The sequence below is a fragment of the Parasteatoda tepidariorum genome, chromosome 6 (genome assembly GCF_043381705.1).
Source record: "Parasteatoda tepidariorum isolate YZ-2023 chromosome 6, CAS_Ptep_4.0, whole genome shotgun sequence".
Classification (NCBI taxonomy): Eukaryota; Metazoa; Arthropoda; class Arachnida; order Araneae; family Theridiidae; genus Parasteatoda; species Parasteatoda tepidariorum.
The window spans coordinates 38,895,015-38,917,106 of record NC_092209.1 but is presented as its reverse complement, the minus strand read 5'-3'; the positions used below and the strand labels follow the sequence as shown (position 1 = coordinate 38,917,106).

Genomic DNA, 22,092 nt, shown 5'->3' with positions numbered 1-22,092 from the left:
TAATGATGGAGTAAAAAAAAAGGAAGCAGCAATTTTATTAAAAAAGTTGAGTTACAGAACTTTAAAAAGAAAAATTGTACGATGTTTTCACGAAGGTTGATTAAAAAAGAAATCATTACTTTCTCAATATTTAAAAAAAGCTGTTTTTTTAGTAAATTAGGTAATTTTGTTGCTAGAGTAAAATATTCAATATCAAATAGTGATATTTTTAATAATTATATATTTTATACTGTTTTGATCTGATGTATACATGCATGAGTAATATTTTGATTATTTGAATAATATTTTAATTGAATTTAATAAAGTAAGTCTGTTATTTATTTAGTTATTTTTTTATGCTCATCACTTTTATAAAGACCAAATAAAGAACCATTTTGGTTAATAGTAATATTTCTCGAAATAGAAATCTGGGTTTAAATTTTATTAATATTCTAATATTGCAATTCTAGCTTAGCTTGCTATTTTTAGGGGAGAGTTGGGCAAAACCGGGTTGGTGAATAAAACCAGAACTAGACATTTTTAACTTAAGTTCAGCATCTACTCAGCTGAGAACGCATGAAGTTAGCTGATGACAGACACCATGCTACACTGTTAGAAATTTCTCAGAAAAAATGGTTAAACAACAATTTATTGAATGGTTATTTTACCAGATTTAATCAAAACAGTCAAATAACCGTAAATAAAATGGTAATCAATCTGTTAAGTTTGAGAAAAACTGTTTATTAACTGCTTTCACCTAATACGGTTAAACAATCAGAATTTTATCTTAGAAACTAGAACCACCTAATGAAGCTACTTAGTTCTTTGCAACTGCGTGCATATCATAGCCAAGCGGGCTTATCTGTCAATATCATAACCGGCAGAACTGAAGTTCGAGTCCTAGTGTTGACACTACAATATTACCTCTATTTCCTTCAACAATTCAATTTCCAGTGTCCGGCACTCTCCAATGTCCATTACCTTATGAAAAGTCGAGCTTCTATGTCTAGTCGTCCCGCAGTGGACTGATCATTAAGACACGGTTCCCAGCAGATCACCGAAGTCAAGCATCACTGGTTACGGTCAGTGTGCGGGTGGGTGACCACTTGTATCAGCCTGCGTAGGGACCAAGGGTGTGCGGTATTGGTCCTCGTTAAACTGTTCTACCGTAAAGTGCTCGACTTCGCGTGCGGGTCGTCGGGCTACCGAAGCGGCGGTGCCATCCCCCCTGCAGAGGATCAAAATTGTGATGGCATGTCTTCGGATCATCCTCAGGGATGTTTCCCAGACCGTCGCCAACAGCCCATTGTGCAGCTCTAGTGCGACCGAAATTAACTAATACAGCAACAATCTATGTCTTGTCAAATAATTTTTTTTCTCTTCAGTTTTTTGAATAATGATAGTAGTAAATGTTTAAAAAACCGTATAGTTTTGTATTCATGGTTTTATAACCATACTTTTTTGTAAATGGTTTTAAGACCGTAAAGGAAAAAAATGTTCTTTACCACAATCTTTACGGTTAATCGGATGGACAGACAGCTGCGAGTTATTTTACCATAATTTTAGAATGGAAATTTTCACTGTGTATTTGAGATGAAGGAAAAAGTAAAGTATTTCTTGTCAACGACAGTGTTTTTAAAAATTTGATTTGAAAAGTTATAATTTTCTCTCCGCCGATTTAATTTTGTAGGTTTTAACCGCTTAAGTAAGTGCAAAATCTGATTTGACTTTCTTTTAGCAACTGTTTACATTGTTAAGACAGGTTTGATTGCACGATTCTATGGTCAACTTAAAAGGAGAGATGATTCAATTTAACAATTTATTAGGCTACTTTTAAATGTTCAAAATATGATTCATGATTCAATGAACCGATTTTATAGTGAATGCAGTATATTGAGGTTAACTGTTAATTCACACTAAAATAAATTTATAATTATTATTTATCTCTAAATTAAAAAAAAATTTCGAAAATGCATTATCATAATTATTTTGAATCTTTTTGAGAAATTTTATATTTTAGAAACATGTTTACTAACTTACTTTAATCAATTTAATTCCTTTTTTTACATTGAACAATTTATTTCCTTTTGTTTATATCTCCGGTTATATATCAAACGATTGATTGCTGGCAACTGGCCAAGGTGTGCTCTATTAATGGTTTATTCATGCATACGATATATCACCCAACAGAAAAACAATTTTTCTTAAAACAATTATACCTTTTTTCTTAAAGTTCTAGAACATTTTAGAGGCATTCAGAGAGGTACATAATATATAATTATATTACTCACTAGCTTGTTTGAAGAGGAAAAATATCGATAAATGTCTAGTTATTTTAGACTGATGATAGTTATTTTAACAAGTATTTTTCAGTTTGCTCAATACTTGTTGACAATACGAATGCAACGCAGAAATATATTTGGGCACGTGGAAAAGTTGTATGTAAATTTTAACATTTTCCTAATTTTGTTTTTAAATACGTTCTTATCTTTGTTATATTCTTAGTTTCTTTGTTACATTCAAATTAAGACAAGTAAAAGCGCATTAGGTAAATTATGCTAAGGAAAGTTTCTAATTATGAAACAGTTGGTAAATGTAAAAATATCTGCTTGCTTTGTTTTTTTTTGAACAATGCCTTCATTTGTTAAAATGAATTTAATTATTAACTTTGGACGAGAAAGGTACGTTAAATAAGAATGACCTTCCTGTAAATAAATTAAATAAAAACTGTCCTGTAAATAAAATAAATAAGTTTGGCCTTCCTGTAAATAAAATAAATAATTTAAATAAAAACTGTCAATCGAGCAAACACTGGTTTTGATACTTCTCAAAAGTAACATCATCTGCATATTAATACACCAAGCAAAAGAATTCTGGTTCACTTACTGTACGGTATGGAAATACCACTTCTGGTGGAAAAAAAACCCATAGTTCTGGTTAAAAAAATCAATATATACGGTTTTTAAATCATTCATTTGGTAAATTTTTCGTTCATTTGGTAACGGTTTAACGAAATTTCTGGTTTTCAAAATTACAGTTCCTATAACCACATCTATCTATATTATATAAAACGCTAATACGTACGTATGTATGCATGTATCAATAAAACCAATGATATTTCTTTTCTCGCGCTGGCAACAGTTTTCATTTTTAATTGATTGGATTCGGCGCGCAAGAGCACGTAGTGAGCAACCAGATAACAATAACCAGAGTGAGCATTATCAGGTTGTTCAATTCAGATTCATGCACTAAAAACATGACAATATTTAATTTAAACTCAATTAGGAATTAATTAATTAATTGAAGTGAAAATGCTTTAAAAGGCCGCTGTTGAATTGATATTTTTCTACTGAGAGCTACCTAAACGTCTAAAAAACGTTTAAGTGTTTGTATTGAATGCATTGAATTTTTTTATATTTCGCGTTTATTTATGCATTGAATTTTCACGCTTTAAAATGCAGAATATTAGTGAAGCAATATTTGATAATTTATTTTGCTAATATGTTTCTTATTTAGCTAATGTTTTGATTTTTTCATCATGTACAATCTAAATAGCTAATATACTTTTTTAAAAGTCAATAAGAACATTGGTAGAATTCTTCTACATAAGTACAATACTATGTCTTTGATGATAAAATACTATGTCTTTGATGATAATATATTATGTCTTTGTGCTAGAACATTGTGTTCATTGGCGAGCGAGCGCAGCAAGCCATGGTTCACGGCGTGAACCACATAGGATTGCGTAGCAATTCTCGGGGGATGGCGAGCGTTAGTGAGCAGGGGGTGGAGCCTCCTAGTACTAATTATTGTCAAATTACCAAATTTTACCACGGTTAGCAAATTTTATCAAGCACTATAAAACCATATTTTTATCGTTAATTTTAACAAAAATGATTGCCAAAACTCATCGGTCCAAATTACTGAGCTTTTTGGTATTTTGGTATTACAATTCACTAAAAAAATTCTCGAGATATGACGGGATACGCAAAAAATTAAATTAACATTAAGGGGTTCCAAACTTTGGATCACTGCCCTGATTAAACTATGGGGACTCTATTTATCAGACTAGAAATTCCAATTCGTTAAAAAAATGAGGTACGTTTATTTAGAAAAAACAAACGCAACTTCGTAACATAAAACATTGTACTTATATGAAGTATGTTAATTTATTTTATAACCGTCGTTGAACAGCCTATCCAATTTTATGGGTTTACGATTACTAATGTTCAACTACGTAGCCTTGTAATTTTGAACCCAATCCAGAAGACAAGGGAACTCCTAGATCGAGTATTAGGAGAAATTTGCTTGCGTGGAGCATTTTTTGATGGAGCTAACCCGCATTTGCGTTACATGGAGAGGAAGACTTATTTGAAGTATTTTATCTATCCGTCGTTGAACAGCAGACCCAATTTTGGGTTTACGACTACTAATGTTCAACTCCGTAGACTTGTAATTTTTAAGCCATTCCAGAAGACAAGGAAACTCCTGGATCAGTACCCCCAGAGGTATGATTTGTTATGGGAACATGGAGGACATTGAGATTCGACGGATTTAACACGCATCAGTCACCATTTTACTACGCGAGGAGTCTTCGGTCGGCGGGGATCGAACCCACAACCTCTTGGATATGGGCCCAGTGTCCTACTAACCAGGCAATCCCGGCCTTTATATGAAGTATTGTAACATATATGAAGTCTCCTCTCGAACCATTAAGATTGAGTCCTAGAATATGAAGAACCAATCATGAGACCAAAAGTTATTCAGGTCGGTCTGTTTATTTTTTTGCGCATTGGACTTCAAATTTAGTTTGGATCGGCTAAGGATTGTGGATTTGAATACAATACGTATGCACATAAATACACATACATACACACATAGATATACCTAAACAGAATTGCATTAGTGTTGAGAGTAGATATTGTTTGTTAACCGTTTAGTGAGAACGATTTTTTTACTGAAAATTACAGTAATCAACTAAAAAAAAATTGATTTGACCTTTTCTGATTTTTGTACTAATATCATGAAATAACTGATTCTGGTAGACATTTCGCATATTTAATAGTGATTGAGCGTAAAAATGCAGTTTGACTATTTACGGTAACACGATTTTTTTCTCGCCGCATGGACAAACAGTCAATAATGGTTTCACAACAAACAAACAAAAAATCTCATTTGCTTTGTTACAAAGAAAAACTATTATCTTTCATTGTCTTCGAGGCGTGAAATATTTAACTGTTAACTGTATCAATAAAAGTCCCTATTTAAAGGTCATTAGGTATGAGATAACTTCTTAGCTAAGAAACATTTGCGCAATACTTGTAGGAAAAAGTAGCAATACATTTTTGGAACAGTTTCGTAGAAAGTGTTTTCAAGTCCATTATTAAAATACTCTCCTTAAATTAATTAAGGAGATGAAGTGTTGAAAGTATATTTTAGATTCGAAGGGCAGTATAATGATAAGCCACTTTTTCAAATTGTTTAGGACAACGTTTTTAAGAGCGTTTCTGATAAAAAAAACACCGCGACTTCAAGGTAGGCAATAAGATGTTATCGCTGTCTTAAAATTCCGGAAACTTGTAATGTACCCATCTAGAAACATTACTAAGTAATAGGTTAATTTAAAAATGTTCTCTTTTGGAAAAATATTTCTTAACAAAATATTGTTGTTCCAATGTATATATATATATAGTTAAAAATATGGAAAAAATATGGAAAATAACGTAATAAAGATGAATGAAAAAAGAAGAAGGAAAATTTGCAAAATAAAATATTTATAAAACATTTAATTTAAAAAAATTGCAAAGTTGGAAAACAAAAGAATGAAAATACATAATCACGTCATCAACTCACACGATTTATATCCGCAAAAATAAGCCCTTTATTGCATTAATATAGCCAAATTGAAATATGTCTATACAATAGTGTGAGGAGCTCCAAAAAAAATTAAACGAAACTGGAACGCACTAAGTAAAAAAATACATGAAATAAAACATACCAAGCAAGAAACAGAAAATAAAATATAAGAAAAACACAGAACAAAATAAAGAACAAAACATAAAGCATAATCTATATAGCAAGTAGCGAATTCAAATAAACTTACAAGTTCCAGAATCTTTCAAGAACTATTTAAAAAATTTCGTGATAAGTTTGCTAGATTACAAAATATAAGAACAGAAGCGCAAATAGATGTTAGAAGCGTAGATAGAATGATCTTTTATGGCGCGTTCTTACTGCAGTACTGAAGCGCGGTTGATTTGTCAGTTACTTTGGAATGGCCCGAAAATGGATGTGGGCATGGTAATATTATAGTGGATAATTTATGGTTTATAATTAAAAAAGTTGATACTTAATTATACAATTAAATGATTTCAGAAAATTAACATTTATTAAAAAAAAAGGAAAAAGAAAAGAAACATGATTTGCCTATTTTGCACACATTTTTAACCACGAATTTGCCTGAATTGGGTATAATATGAAAAAAGCACAACTACTTCCACTTACTAGGAATAACATTTACCTATTAGATTAATTAATAAACTGAGTTTTAAATATGCTTACTAAATTCATAAACTTCGGTAAAACAACAATATAAATTATTTTCAAAGGAACTAGACTAATACAATTCCAACCTGGCGAGTAGCGACTTATAACAAGACACTTCGTTTGATGCTTTTACTTGTTGCTAGAAATCAGGTTCGCAGAAAATGCTGTTTACTAGTTAAATTTAGTAGGAATAACAAGGTCTGTGACGTAGGCTATAGTATACCCAATAGAATTTGCACGTGGTAAAAATATCAAAATTTAGCTAACAAAGAAGTTTTTAGTATATTTATCAAAAATAATAACACATAATTAACTCAATGATTTTGTGTCGAATTTAATTACATTAGTTCGGTATCCATTGTTTTTATTAAATTTTGAAAGAGTTTGTCTATTTGTTTTTTAGATAAATAAATATTACTTTGTATTCTCTTAAATCGATTCATTTGATAAAAAATGGTATTTAAATAAATGTTTCTAAAAACGTTAGAATTCCAAGAAATTAGTTTATTTATATTAAAGTTAAAATCATTTCTTTCACCGTATAAATAAACAATGCAAATATTTCCTTTTTTAATACAAATCCAAAAAAAAAATTAAGATAAATATTATCATCACGATTACGAAATAAGATTAATTTCTCTGGGTAAATATTATTTAACAAAATTGTATAATCTTGAAAATTAAAGATAATCACATCATCAATAAATGTAAAAACAACTTAATATTAAGAGTATAATTTTTTTCATAATAGTGTAAAAATAAGGTAGTTAATACAGATGATAAATTAGACCCTTATGGTTTTAAGTCAATTTGAATTAAAATATGTTTCCATTGTAAAGATATTTGATAAAAAGACAAATATTAATTAGAATTTCTCAATAATCAAAATCGCAATCAAGGATATTTTTAAAATCATAGTAATAACTCAAAAGAACATCTGTTTGTTTAGAAAGGGGAATGCTATTGAAGAGATCCTGGGAATCAAAAGTCGCAATAGAATTAATTTTGTTTTTGTTTAATACATTTTAAAATCGGTTTATTATTAGTGATCATCTAAGAAAAGTCTACCTTAATAAGATTGTTAATAATTTTATTTCAGTAGTCAGAGAAAATTGTTCCAAATTTAATTAGTAAGTATTGCTTTAAATTTAATAGGAATTTTATGACATTTTGGACTGATAATTAAGGAAATTATGTATCACTAATTTAAATTTTTATAAAGCTAATCTTATATAAAGCTGAAATTTTTTAATGATAATATTATAATTTAAGTTACTAAGCTTAAAAATTTTACTATTTTTTTACTCCTAATTTAAAAGTTCAACATAAAATTTTTTACAGAGATTGTGCATAATTATTGTTAGCTTTGCCTATTGGGGTATAAAAAATTTTTTGTAGTTAGTTAATTGATCAATCAATTATAGAATTTTTTTTTATTGTTAATGTTATTTAAATTTTCTTAATTATTAAAAACAAAATTTTTTAAATAATAATAAACAGCCCATTTCCATCTTATTAACATACCTAAAGGTAAAGAGAATCTATTTTATATCTCAGAACAAAAATTATTGAGATCATTAAGAAATTTAATAATTTATTTTAGAATTTTATTAATTGATATAAGGTAAATGGTTCTAAATTTTTGGCTTTCATCATTAAATTTCTAAGTTCTAAGTTTTCTATAATATCTAATTTACTAGCAATACTATTTTATGATGGTTATCAAGAATTTTTAAAATAGTTATTAAATTTTTAAGATATTTCAATCAGATATTTTCAACTAGTTGCCAAATATGATCCATGCACTTATTAACTATTTTAAATATATGTATCTTACACAGTTTTAAACAAATTTTCTTCAAATTTTAAATCTAAAATTTATTAATTGATTTTAAATCACTTCAAAAAATTTGCTTAATTTTCATTGAATTTTTTAAAATTTATAGCAAAAAACGCAAGAAAAATTAGTTATTTTATTAAAATATTCATATTTTCATAAATTTCTTAAAGTAGTCGATACAAGTTGTAAGCTAATTAGTTAATTTTCTGGTATAGGATGTTCAAAAATGCTTGTTTTCTTTCGTAATTTATCTTCGGTTCCTCAAACCCTTGAAAGGAATAAAAAATTATACGAACTAAACATCTCTAAAATTACAAAATAATTCTTTAAGTATTTTTTGGAAAATTTTAAAAAATGTCAAAAACTGAAAGTGTCCCTTCCATTTTTATAGGGTTGTGTTAATTAATAATTTAAAGTTTTATAATTTTTGCGTAACCAAAATTGAACAAATCCTTAAAATTTAATATAAAATATATTCAACTGCACTTTTTTCTAAAAAATGTATGATACAAAACAAGGTCTAGTCTTTTACTATAAGTACCATTTAAAATAAGATTTTTCCTGCTATATTCCATGAACATAAAATTCAATTTAAAATAAGTATTTTCCTTATTATTCGTAATTCAAAATTGAAAAAAATGCCAACCATTAAACAAAAATATCTTTTTTAGAAAGTCGTGAATGAGATCGAGTTTTAATCATTAGGCAATTGCTTTTCTCTAAATAACGAAAATCATTTTAAACCAAAATTATGTTTTGCGCACTTATATCAAGCAAGGAAAAACATTTACAAGTTTTCTATATTGGAAATTTGAAATTACTCCAATTATTTTGTGGTTAACAGTTTGACAGCCACGCCTCATTTGGACAAAATTAGAAATCAATTAGAGATGATTATTTGTAAATGGCTCATAATAACATTTACAAATAAAAAGGATTCGCATGATTTAATATAAGATTGCAAATCTATTGCAGCACTATGTTATAAGATGTAATTTCAGCAATCAGTCACGCTACTTGAAAGCTGTTATAGCACTATTAGTGTAAAAAACCTTGAATAAAGGAAGTCCGAAAATGAGCGACTAAGTCCGCCTAAAAAATTAAATTTAAATTAAATTTATTTTTGAATGTTACTTATATTAAATTTAATGATTATGTTGCTGACTAAAGATTATTATGATAAATTTTCGATTGTTATTTGATTTTATTCCTTTTAATTTCGAGTGTTTTCATTTACACTGAGAAAAAACTTTGACTACTACCAGACAACTACTGACTACCTACTGTTTGACTATTACCTACTACTTAACAACTACTAGAATATGGAAAAATTTACTGTGTTTCTGACTCTATGGGAGCATGTGGAGAACTACAAACTCACAAGATTGAAAACTATTAACTATAAAATAATATGGCACCTAAATATTTTTGATTGAATTTTCAAATGAGCTTAATAAATTTGGTTTTTGGGGACTCTTTCAATAGTTCAACCACTCATAAGCTAAAAAGCGTTCAAATGGGATAAATTAAATTCGTGATAAGTAATTTATTTAAATTTTTCTTATCACGAATAAAGTAATATTTTTTTGCTCGTAGCTTTTTCATAAGATCAAAAACTTTATTTCTGTTGTTGCTACTGTTTCTAATGCCACTTGCCACACGGGTAAGCCAGCTTGGTGAAATCGAGCAAATTTAAGGCATAGTGTGCGTTTCTTGTTTTATCAGTGGCGCCATCCCATGGCCAAGAATTCGTCTTCAGTCAGACACACACACACGTCATAGCCTGTTTTATAGGGCGGGCCCATTCATACATTCTTTCATCCACAGATTGTAATTTTGACCTGAATCAGAGAACGATAGATCTCCCATCCAGTACCCCCAGAGGTATTGATTTGTTATGGGAACATGGTGAACTTTTAGACTCAACAGATTTAACGTGCATCAGTGACCATTTACTACACAGGGAGTCTTTGGAAGGCGGGGTACGAACCCACGAACTCTCGAACATGGTATAGTTTTTTGATTTTAACCAGTCGGTGTCAATTTCCGACAAACAAATTTTTCTGACGCAGCAACTCTGGATGCTCTATGAATTTTTAATTTTACTGAATTAAAGCAATATCAAATATTTCGAATCATTCTTAAAATTATTCGTTAGTTAAGACATAATGAAATAATAAAAACAAGTCAAGATATCGGATGAAAGTACAAAATTTTTCTATCCAGTAAAAGTTTTCAGAAATTTTTTCTATTTTATGTGTTTTCACTCAACTTTTTCCGTTTTCATTATTTTTCTCGAATTTTTTTCCTGTCTAGTGAAAGTACCAGTGAAGGAACTCTGATACGAACATTACAAAATTTCACAATATTAAGGTTGGCAACTGGTTGATTTGTAAGAAGAAAAAAAATAATCCACAATACTTTTGTTTTCCACATGGAGGGCTCTTAAATCTCTTTCTTGAAGACATTTTACCGTCACAATCGATTTCAGTTCCTAAAGTTTCATGCAGGTTTTCTCATTTTGAAACATGTTCCTATTTCGTAGATTATCTTTATTCTCTATATTGAAATAAACAAAAAATACTCTGTTTAAATTTTTTTAAATACTAATGCAAAAATATTAAATAAAAATTGCCTTAAGATAAGGACTAGTACAAAAACATGATTTTGTTTAAAATTTTTGAAATGAAATTGAGTTCGTCATAAATTTAGAATACTTTGTACACTTAGCTTTCAAAAAATACTTTTTTTATATAATCTACTTATTTACAATATTATATCAGTTTTTGTGCAAGATGATAACAGTGGATAGACTAATGATTTTAAGTCTTTAAATGCGTTTATATCTAAATCATATTTTTTTACATTTTACACCTTAATAAGCACGATATCTCATCTTTTTACTATAATTGTTTACAATTTTTCATCAGTGTTTATGATTATAGCACGCACATTTTGAACTACAAACTAAGAGAAAAAAATAGAGCTTAATTTTTTATGCATGTTTTTTCGCAAAGACAAGTGCGGAAATTTTTAAAATTTTTTAATTTCTAACTGCATTGATCCCTATCTCAGTAGTATATGCACTTGTTTTTAAGATATTAATTAGTTGATACATAGTTGATTAGTTGATACAAAACATAGCTGATAGCCATCGAAATAAAATCTTCAAGAGATTTTTTGTTTTTGGAGATGGAAATTCGTGACACTGTTTAGCGTATATGCAAAAAAATGCCTTATTTTCAGCTAAAAATGGCAATTAAAAGAAATTATTTTATTTTGCTAGTTTTATCAGTTTTTACACATATTAAAGCAAATAAGCTAGTTTTTTTTAAAATTTCATATTAATATTTGAAAAAAAGTTGTAGAAACTAGTCCGATACCTTAATTATAACAGCATTTTCTAAACAGAAGTTTGTTAATAATCACTATAAATACAATACTCAGAAATATTTTCTTAATAATTTTCTTTTTTTTATTCTATCTTTTCATATCTGATGTATTGAAAACTATTAAGTATTTGAAGGCTATTGGGGAACATCATAATAAATTATGAACAGGTTTTTTGTATTTTATGTTTAGATCTATAGAAAATATGCATATTTTATCCATGAAAATCATAGCCTTACATTTTCCCACAGATCTTTTTATGAAACATTTCAAGGTAAAACAACTACAAGAAAATAATTAATATAACTCAAGGATTTAATGATAAAACTTATTGTTCCATTACTTCTAAACCTATTTTTATTGTAAAACTAGGTGTTTTAATTGTAATGTTTAAATACATTTTTATATGGCCCATTTTTAAATAAATAATTATTAAATATTTAAAATATGCTTTTTAATTATTTAATAATTGTTATTATTCTGATCTAATTTATTCATTATATTTTCTCTATTTAATCATTTCATGCTTACTTTTTGATTACCATATAGTATATAGAAATTGTATTTAATTTAATGCTTATTATTTTTTTGTTATAATTTAAAACAATTTGCGGCAGATTTAGTGCTTATTTAAAAACTGCATTATTATATGTATTACATATATAAACTAGGTATCTCAATAGCAATGTGCAAATATGGATTTGTAGGATCATTTTTTGATTACCATTAATTATACAGGGTTATTCATAATTCCCTCCACCTGTAAACGCCATTTTTCTTTACTACAACTGACTTCAGTGGTACATGTTACTGCCATCTACCGGCAACTGCTTAAATTAAAACTTGAGTACTTTCGGAATAATTTCATATGTTCTTTTTTGCCATATTCGTCTTCGTTTTTTTTTCTCTAACGCTTCGAAACCCAGGAGGGAATTATGAATAACCCTGCATAAGAATTTTAATTGATTTATTAATATTATTATTTTGTTTAATTCATGACATATTGCTCTGCATGTAGTTCGTACTATTTATATGCTTTATTATTTGCATCAGTTGAAACATCTTTATTTTTTTAATGAATTTTGAACTAACTCTCTTTTTTATGTTTTTGTCTCACTGGGGAAAGTCTTTAAAAAGAAAAGAAACGATTGATGAATCTGATTTTGTTCAGAAACTTGTAAACTTATTTATATATTTATTTATGCCACAATTTTGCACAATATTGCGAATTTTCGTTAGAATTAAAAAAACTTTTTTTGTAAAGATAAAGATAACTTTCTTAGGTTATGATTTATAAAGTTGTTAAAGACCTAAGTTTAGTACATTTGAAAGCATAAAGGCATTTCATTAACAATTTGATTTCAGATTTAATGTGCAGACTTAATGTTAAATATTATTTTTAAAGTCAATCTGAGACTGAAAACGAGTAGTTTTAAAAATATGATGGGTCAATAAAGTAGTTCAAGAATAATGAATAGAAAAAAGGAAAATTCGTTTAAGTCAAACATAACAGTGAAAATATTATCTAAACAAAGTTGCTGTAACGAAAAAATTTTAAGGTAAGTGAAGTCAAACGTCTACTGCACTGTCGGAGAGATTGCGAACAAGGAAGACCGGGGGGGGGGGGCAGTACTGTGCGCTTAGTGTGATCCTAGGTATTCGTACGAAAGCAGTACTGAAGTGTGTACTTGAATGAGCAAAGTTGATTGTTGAGTGCGGCAAGGATAAAACATTGCTATTTTGTCTTGTTTTCCCAAAGCAATAATTGCCTAAATTGTCATGGATTTTCTTCTTAATTTTCTATGAAATACCAATAGTATAAAATACTTTAAAAGTAGGGCAATTTCACATAAGCTACTGCTATTGGCTAACAATGCAAACACCATTGGTACTTTTTTATAAAGCGGTCATGCTTAAATCAAAATCTTTTCTTCTCAAAATGGGAGCTTTTGCTTCTTTGAAGAAATGAAGCATTGCTACAGGGGATGGGGAATTATTCATATGTTCATGCAGTCATTCATATGTTCATGCATTCAATGATTATTCAGCATTTTGAACGAGAGGCTGGCAAAGTATGACAATTTTCAAGGGTCCCATTTAAGAAAAATTTAATTTTTTTGACATAATAGAAGCTCTTCAGTATTTTTTTTAAAAATTCTTTAATAATTTAGCTAAAATACTCTTTTCTAATATTAACATATTTGTTTACAAAACCTTACAATAATCTTCTTTGAGTACTTAATTTTATCAACTTTCTTAACTTTCAAAGATCTACTATAGCTTTGGCGTTAAATATTAGATGCTGATGTCAGTTATGTGAATTATTTTAATATAATATTATTTAAAATTAGCAGTAAATTTTATTTCAGAAGTTTTAATTTTAGAATTAGGCATTAGTTATTTTATTTGTAAGATTTTAAATCCGAGACCTTTTGCTATTATGAATATATTGGTTGTCCTAAATATGACCAACAATTTGTTGTTGTCGTTGACTATTGAGGCATAGGAGATGCGATTTTTCTTGTTTTCCAGTGGCGCCATCTAGAGCCAAGGATCCGATTTCTGTCACACCCACACGTCACACCCGTTTATAGGGTGGACTTATTAATACATCCATTCATTCTTCTACCGATCTTAATTTTGACCTGAACCAGAGAACGATCACTCTCCAATCCAGTACACCTAAAGGTATAATTTGTTATGGGAACACGGAGGACTTTGTGACCCTATAGATTTAACGTGCACCAGAGTCCAGTGCCCTACAAACCAGGCTATCCCGGTCCCGACCAACGATTTTAAAATATAAATTAAAGGAAACAGAAATGTACGGTTTACAGCATTTTTTTGGAAAACCAGATATATCTATCATCATTAAATTTAGGAACTATTTATGAAATTCGTAAACAGATGGTGTTGCTGATTAGAAAAATTCTGAAACAATGTTTTCTGTCGCCACTTTTATTAATATTTTTACAAATAATTTTGTCCTCAGACTGCATCACATTATTATTGCAAAGGTGATTTCTTTATAAACAATGTTTTTACAGTTTTTTTCCAGAGTTCTGTTGTCCATCCACTGACTATATTTGTCCCTAATTTTAAAGCTAGGTGAAAGTCAGAGCGTTGCAAACTATTCTCGCAATAAAAGTCAATCCCCGTTTAATGACTAATAATCAACTCTCCTTTACCATCATAGATTAATGGTTACTTAGACGCGACAACTGAGTATGATAAAAAGTAAATAATATGATATTATGAATGATGCAATTTAATGTAAATAAATAATAAAGCTGGACTTGTAAAATGATATTGTAAATTAAAGACTAATATGCAAATTTAAAGTCCATCCACTGATTATATTTGTCCCTTATTTTAAAGCTACGTAAAAGTCAGAACGTTGCAAACTATTCTCTCAATAAAAGTCAATCACCATTTAATGACTGATAATCAACTTTCCTTTACCGTCATAGATTAATGGTTATTTAAACGCAACAATTGAGTATGATAAAAAGTAAATAATATTGTAATATTATGAATGATGCAATTTAAAGTAAATAAATAATAAAGCTGGACTTGTAAAACGATATTGTAAATTACTACTTTAGTAATTGATAATATATTTTTTATTTAATCTATAGGTTTTAGAAACTTATGATAGATGTCAGTACGATTTACCAAATTTACAGTATATACACAAAAATATAGTTTACAAGCAGATAAAATTGAAGAATTTATTCGAAATTCGTTATATAAAGGCTAATACCCAACTTCCCTTAACTTCCATGCCTCTCTGGCTGCGTAGGCGACAAGTACAAACGACACAGGAAATTAAAGTCAATGGAAACAAACAATTCAATTTACAAAAAAAGCTCTTTTTATTACATTTTACTCATGTTAGTCCCTTGAAATCACTTTTAAATCTAAGAGGATAATTGCATTGGAATTCTTCATTATAAATTGATTGCTTTAAGCGATTAAGTTTCGGATAAACGAACTCTAGGGGAAAATAAAAATAAAATTTAAACAGGAATCAAAATTTAGATAAACATTAGTTGATTATTTTATTGTTATTTTAGTTAATGATTTGCAGGAAAGTAATTAACAGGATTTGTTTAGCGTTTTAATAAAGTAACGAATGCAAAATAGTTTCCTCAGTCTAAATTTAGGAAACAAATAAACGAATTCTGAAGATTTTTAAAAAGATTTTTTAACTTAGTGCCATACAAAAGTATACGACTTGAACAAAATTTTTTTTATAATAAAAATTTTCCTACAGTATAATATCCGAACAGAGCATAATTAGGTTTAAAACACTAAACACTGTTAGAAAAACTTGTTCAATGTTGAGCCATGATATCGGTACTTTAAACCATAAAACTGTATAAAGTTTGCTGCAATTACAATAATATATTAAATTAATCCTTGTTTCCTTTCAAATTGAACCATAATTGTTTAAATACAAATGGAAAAACAGGTTCAATGTTGAGTCATCATATCGATATTTTGAACCATAACACGGTGCTAATTTGTTGCAATCTTATAATGTGTTGAATTGATTCCTGTTTCCGTTTAAGTTAGACCATAATTGTTTAAGCATTATCATAAAAACTGGTTCAATATTGAATCAGTCAATCATATTGTAATCTCAATGGCCATCATTGGTATCTTGAACCATAACAGGGTGCATATTTTCTGTAATCTTAAAACGTGTGCTGAATTGATCCTTATGTTTCCGTTCAAGTTGAGCCATAGTTGTTTAAGCACTATCATAAAAACTAGTTCAATGTTCAGCCATCATTTCGGTATCTTGAACCATAACAGGGTGCATATTTTCTGTAATCCTATAACATGTGTTGAATTGATCCTTATGTTTCCGTTCAAGTTGAGCCATAGTTGTTTAAGCACTATCATAAAAACTAGTTCAATGTTCAGCCATCATTTCGGTATCTTGAACCATAACAGGGTGCATATTTTCTGTAATCTTATAACGTGTGTTGAATTGATCCTTATGTTTCCGTTCAAGTTGAGCCATAGTTGTTTAAGCACTATCATAAAAACTAGTTCAATGTTCAGCCATCATTTCGGTATCTTGAACCATAACAGGGTGCATATTTTCTGTAATCTTATAACGTGTGTTGAATTGATCCTTATGTTTCCGTTCAAGTTGAGCCATAGTTGTTTAAGCACTATCATAAAAACTAGTTCAATGTTCAGCCATCATTTCGGTATCTTGAACCATAACAGGGTGCATATTTTCTGTAATCTTATAACGTGTGTTGAATTGATCCTTATGTTTCCGTTCAAGTTGAGCCATAGTTGTTTAAGCACTATCATAAAAACTAGTTCAATGTTCAGCCATCATTTCGGTATCTTGAACCATAACAGGGTGCATATTTTCTGTAATCTTATAACGTGTGTTGAATTGATCCTTATGTTTCCGTTCAAGTTGAGCCATAGTTGTTTAAGCACTATCATAAAAACTAGTTCAATGTTCAGCCATCATTTCGGTATCTTGAACCATAACAGGGTGCATATTTTCTGTAATCTTATAACGTGTGTTGAATTGATCCTTATGTTTCCGTTCAAGTTGAGCCATAGTTGTTTAAGCACTATCATAAAAACTAGTTCAATGTTCAGCCATCATTTCGGTATCTTGAACCATAACAGGGTGCATATTTTCTGTAATCTTATAACGTGTGTTGAATTGATCCTTATGTTTCCGTTCAAGTTGAGCCATAGTTGTTTAAGCACTATCATAAAAACTAGTTCAATGTTCAGCCATCATTTCGGTATCTTGAACCATAACAGGGTGCATATTTTCTGTAATCTTATAACGTGTGTTGAATTGATCCTTATGTTTCCGTTCAAGTTGAGCCATAGTTGTTTAAGCACTATCATAAAAACTAGTTCAATGTTCAGCCATCATTTCGGTATCTTGAACCATAACAGGGTGCATATTTTCTGTAATCTTATAACGTGTGTTGAATTGATCCTTATGTTTCCGTTCAAGTTGAGCCATAGTTGTTTAAGCACTATCATAAAAACTAGTTCAATGTTCAGCCATCATTTCGGTATCTTGAACCATAACAGGGTGCATATTTTCTGTAATCTTATAACGTGTGTTGAATTGATCCTTATGTTTCCGTTCAAGTTGAGCCATAGTTGTTTAAGCACTATCATAAAAACTAGTTCAATGTTCAGCCATCATTTCGGTATCTTGAACCAAAACACGGTGCTAATTTGCAGCAATTTTATAATGTATTTAGATCCTTATTTCAGTTTAAGTTAAGAAATAGCTGTTTAAGCCCTATCAGGGAAACTGGTTCAATGTTGAGCCACTATATCGGTATCTTTAATCCTAACATGATGATTTAATTTGCTTCAATATTATAATATGCTGAATTGGTCATTGTTTTCATTCAAGTTGAGTGATAGCATTGCAGAAACAGATCAAAAGGCACGATAACATAGATCAAGTAGGATCATAATTGTTTAAGCACTATAATAAAAACTAGTTCAATGTTCAGCCATCATTTCGGTATCTTGAACCAAAACACGGTGCTAATTTGCAGCAATTTTATAATGTATTTAGATCCTTATTTCAGTTTAAGTTAAGAAATAGCTGTTTAAGCCCTATCAGGGAAACTGGTTCAATGTTGAGCCACTATATCGGTATCTTTAATCCTAACATGATGATTTAATTTGCTTCAATATTATAATATGCTGAATTGGTCATTGTTTTCATTCAAGTTGAGTGATAGCATTGCAGAAACAGATCAAAAGGCACGATAACATAGATCAAGTAGGATCATAATTGTTTAAGCACTATAATAAAAACTAGTTCAATGTTGAATCAGTCATCATATGGGCAATCATATTGCTATTTCCCTGGCCATCACATCGGTATCTTTAACCATAACACGGTGTAAATTTACTGTAATATTATAACGTGTTGAATTAATCCATATGTTTCTGCTCAAGTTGAATCATAGTTGTTTAAGTACTATAAAAAACTGGTTCAATGTTGACCCATCTTATCGGTATCTTGAACCCTAACGCGATGATTTAGTTTACTGTTTTCTTATAATGTGATGAATTGATCCTTGTTTGAGTTAAAGTTAAACCATAGCTGTTTAAGCACTACCAGAAAAGCTGGTTCAATGTTGAACCACCATTTCGGTATCTTGAACCTTAACATGATGCTAATCTTCCGCAATCTTATTACGTGTTGTATAGATTCTTGTTTCCGTTCAAATTGAATTATAGTTGTTTAAGCACTATATAAAAACTGGTTCAATGTTGAGCTTCTTATTGGCACCTTGAACCCTAAGACGGTCTTGCAACTTACCGCAATCTTATATTGTTCTGAATTGATATTTGCTTTTTCCGTTCAAGTTGGGCCATAGTATTGCGCAAACAGGTAAATAAATACCATAAAAAAGGCAACATAATATGATCGCAGCAAAAATTTGAATGCTGTTAATGGTTAAACAGGCTCCGAAAATTCTAGTAGTGTATAATCGTTCTTGATTAATCCATTTACTTATTCAAGTTCCGAGTGACGAAAGAAAATATATTTACGGATATGTTTTAAGTTTTTCAAATATGAAACTACCTTAAACATAAGCGTAGATAAAATACCAACCAAATGAGACCCATCGAACTAAGGACAACGAAGAATCTGATAAAAATGATTTATTTTTTTACAAATCTATTTCGTATTATTTTGGAATAGACTAAAATACGACTTTTTCAAAATTTGATTTCTCAGGAGCTATTCGATCGATTTCACTTAAATTGTTTTAGCTCGCATTTTTTTAAAATTACGAAAAAAATTGCATGCCTTTCAACTCCAAATTATTTCGACTATTATTAAATTAAATAATAAAAAAACATAAATATTTACTAAAAGTTATTTTTGTACTTTTTGCATCTTTAGATAAAAGAATTTTGCAACTGCATGCAAAAATTTTTCTCTTCGTCTTAAAAGTTCCTGAGATATAGAGGAATACTCAAAAATTAAGATTAACATTAATGGGTTCAAATTTTGAACAGCTTTCCTGACCAAACCATTGGAATCATATTTCCCAGATTGATACCTCCTATATTTTGAAGATCAGGAATCCAAAACCATCAACAACAAAAAAACTGTATGTTTATTTAGGGAAAGTGCGTTATCGTATCTGATTTCATATCTTAAAATATCATCTACACTAATTAATTAGCACACTTAAGGTCACCCCCTCGAACCATTAAGATTGAGTCCTAGAAAGTGAAAATCCAATTATTAGATCAAAAGTAATCTAGGATGGTCTGTTTATTTTTTCGCGCACTGTTCACTGTCAATTTTAAGTAATATTATCTCGTATATAATACTCTTGTTTTGAAAATTTTATATCTCACTTTGGTTATTATAATTTTTTGATTTAACTTAGTCTATTTTGCATTTCATTAATCACAGAAAGGTAAGTTAAAATACAGAATCGTAATATTGTTTCATTTAAATAATATCATCATCTCATAAAGTTTTAGTTATACTCTGTAAAAAGTAAACATTTTGATAAGCTAAGAAAATAACATTCTAGAGATATCTCAGTTATTAACTTCTTAGATACACTTAAGGAAATTTCTCTCATAATCTCGTCTTTAAGAAAAACAAAATAATTATTTACTTTGGAACAATATTTACCCACCTTTATGGAAGACTCGAAAGTTCAGACAGTTAATTAGGCATTGGATATAAATCATTAAATTTTCTCTTATTTTTATTGTTTTGAATAAATACAAGAGATTGAATGAGAATTGTGAATTTTAACAAAATTGATATGGTAATGCCTGTACAGTGTGCTAAATAAAGGAAAGAACACATTAATAACTTTTGAGCTTATTATTGGATTTTTACGCTCTAAGATGATTTCTTAATGGTTTTCGGCACTAACCTTGAATAAGAAAATTAGGTTGTACTCGGGTTAATTTAGGTTTCAAAATCAGACACAAAAATGTACTTTCGTATAATAAATGTACTTTTTCTTACGGTTTTGTTTTTAGACACTCAAAATGTGGGGGGGGGGGGTAGCAACAGTTTGGAAAATATGATTCCAATAGTTTATTTAAGAGAGCGGAATCTTAATGTTAATTTCCATTTTTTTCATATTTTGCTATATCTTTGTAACTATTTTAACGATTCAATTTTTTTATAACTTTTTTACTCATCAGCAATAGTATATTAATTGAGAAATTTACATTACGGAGAAATTATATTTATTATTTGATTTAATAGTGGCAGAAAATGTTTTCAACTTTTAGGTATATAAACTTTTATATTACTTTAAACTGTACAATTTTCGATGACAAAGCAAAAAGTTGAGGGCAATCGGCGGAATATTTCTCAAGTGATAAAAATTTAATAATGTGTATTTTTTGAAATTTATTTACTCAGAAAAGATTCGACCTATTTTACTCCTGATATTGAAAATGAGCTGAAAATTTGTGCACTTTACAATTAAAAAATTAGTGACCTTTTAAATTAAATACTAAATTATTTAATATAAATATATTCTAATAAAATAAAAATATATTTCGCTTGAAATAATACAGGATAAGCGAGTTTTATTATTGTAAGCGAGAATTATTCGCTTTATTTAAATATTTTCAGAGATATTGAGAATACACAAAAAGCAAAATTAGTATTGAGGATATTAAACTTTCGAATGTTTCTTGACTAAACTATTGGTACCATATTTTCCAGCCTGAAGCTACTCCACAAATCTGTGTTTATTAAAAGAAAAAACGTTTTGGTGTCTGATTTTGCAACTTCTATATCTAGTTCACAAATTTATTGGCAAATTTAAGTTTGTCTTCAAATGAACATTTATGTGCATTTTCATACTCGAAAATCTAATGATTTAATAAAAATATATTTAAGTGCTCTGTCTCTTACTATGCGCACTGAATATTTATTGCATTAAATTTTGCTTCAATTTAAAGAAGTTCAAAAAACAATGATGTTAATTAAGCATTGAGGGAGCCTTTTTTTAATTTTTCTAATTATATCTAAAATTACGAAACAACATTAATTTTAATTTACATTAGAAATGATAGAATTTAAAATAAATATTAGAAGACATACCCCCAAAGCACTTACTATGTATTTAAGGGATCGGGATTGCCTGGTTGGTAGGGCATTGAACCTTTATCCAAGAGGTCGTGAGTTCGATCTGAAGCCTCTTGTTCGAAGCCTCTTGTCGTAAATAGTGACTGGTGCATGATAAATCTGTCGGGTTACAAATTCCTCCATATTCCCATTAAAAAATAATACAGTAATACCCTCAGACAAA

General features: G+C 29.2%; 1 protein-coding gene across 1 annotated transcript in view; it reads right to left on the bottom strand.

The window, feature by feature from the left end:
• Nucleotides 1–22,092, bottom strand: part of LOC107443264 (UPF0711 protein C18orf21-like) — a 188,318-nt gene that overhangs the window by 67,064 nt on the left and 99,162 nt on the right. The window contains exon 2 of the mRNA XM_071182246.1: nt 10,787–10,924. Within this exon, the coding sequence (XP_071038347.1) occupies nt 10,787–10,833 (47 nt within the window). The 5' untranslated portion in view covers nt 10,834–10,924. The remainder of the gene's footprint in view (nt 1–10,786; nt 10,925–22,092) is intronic.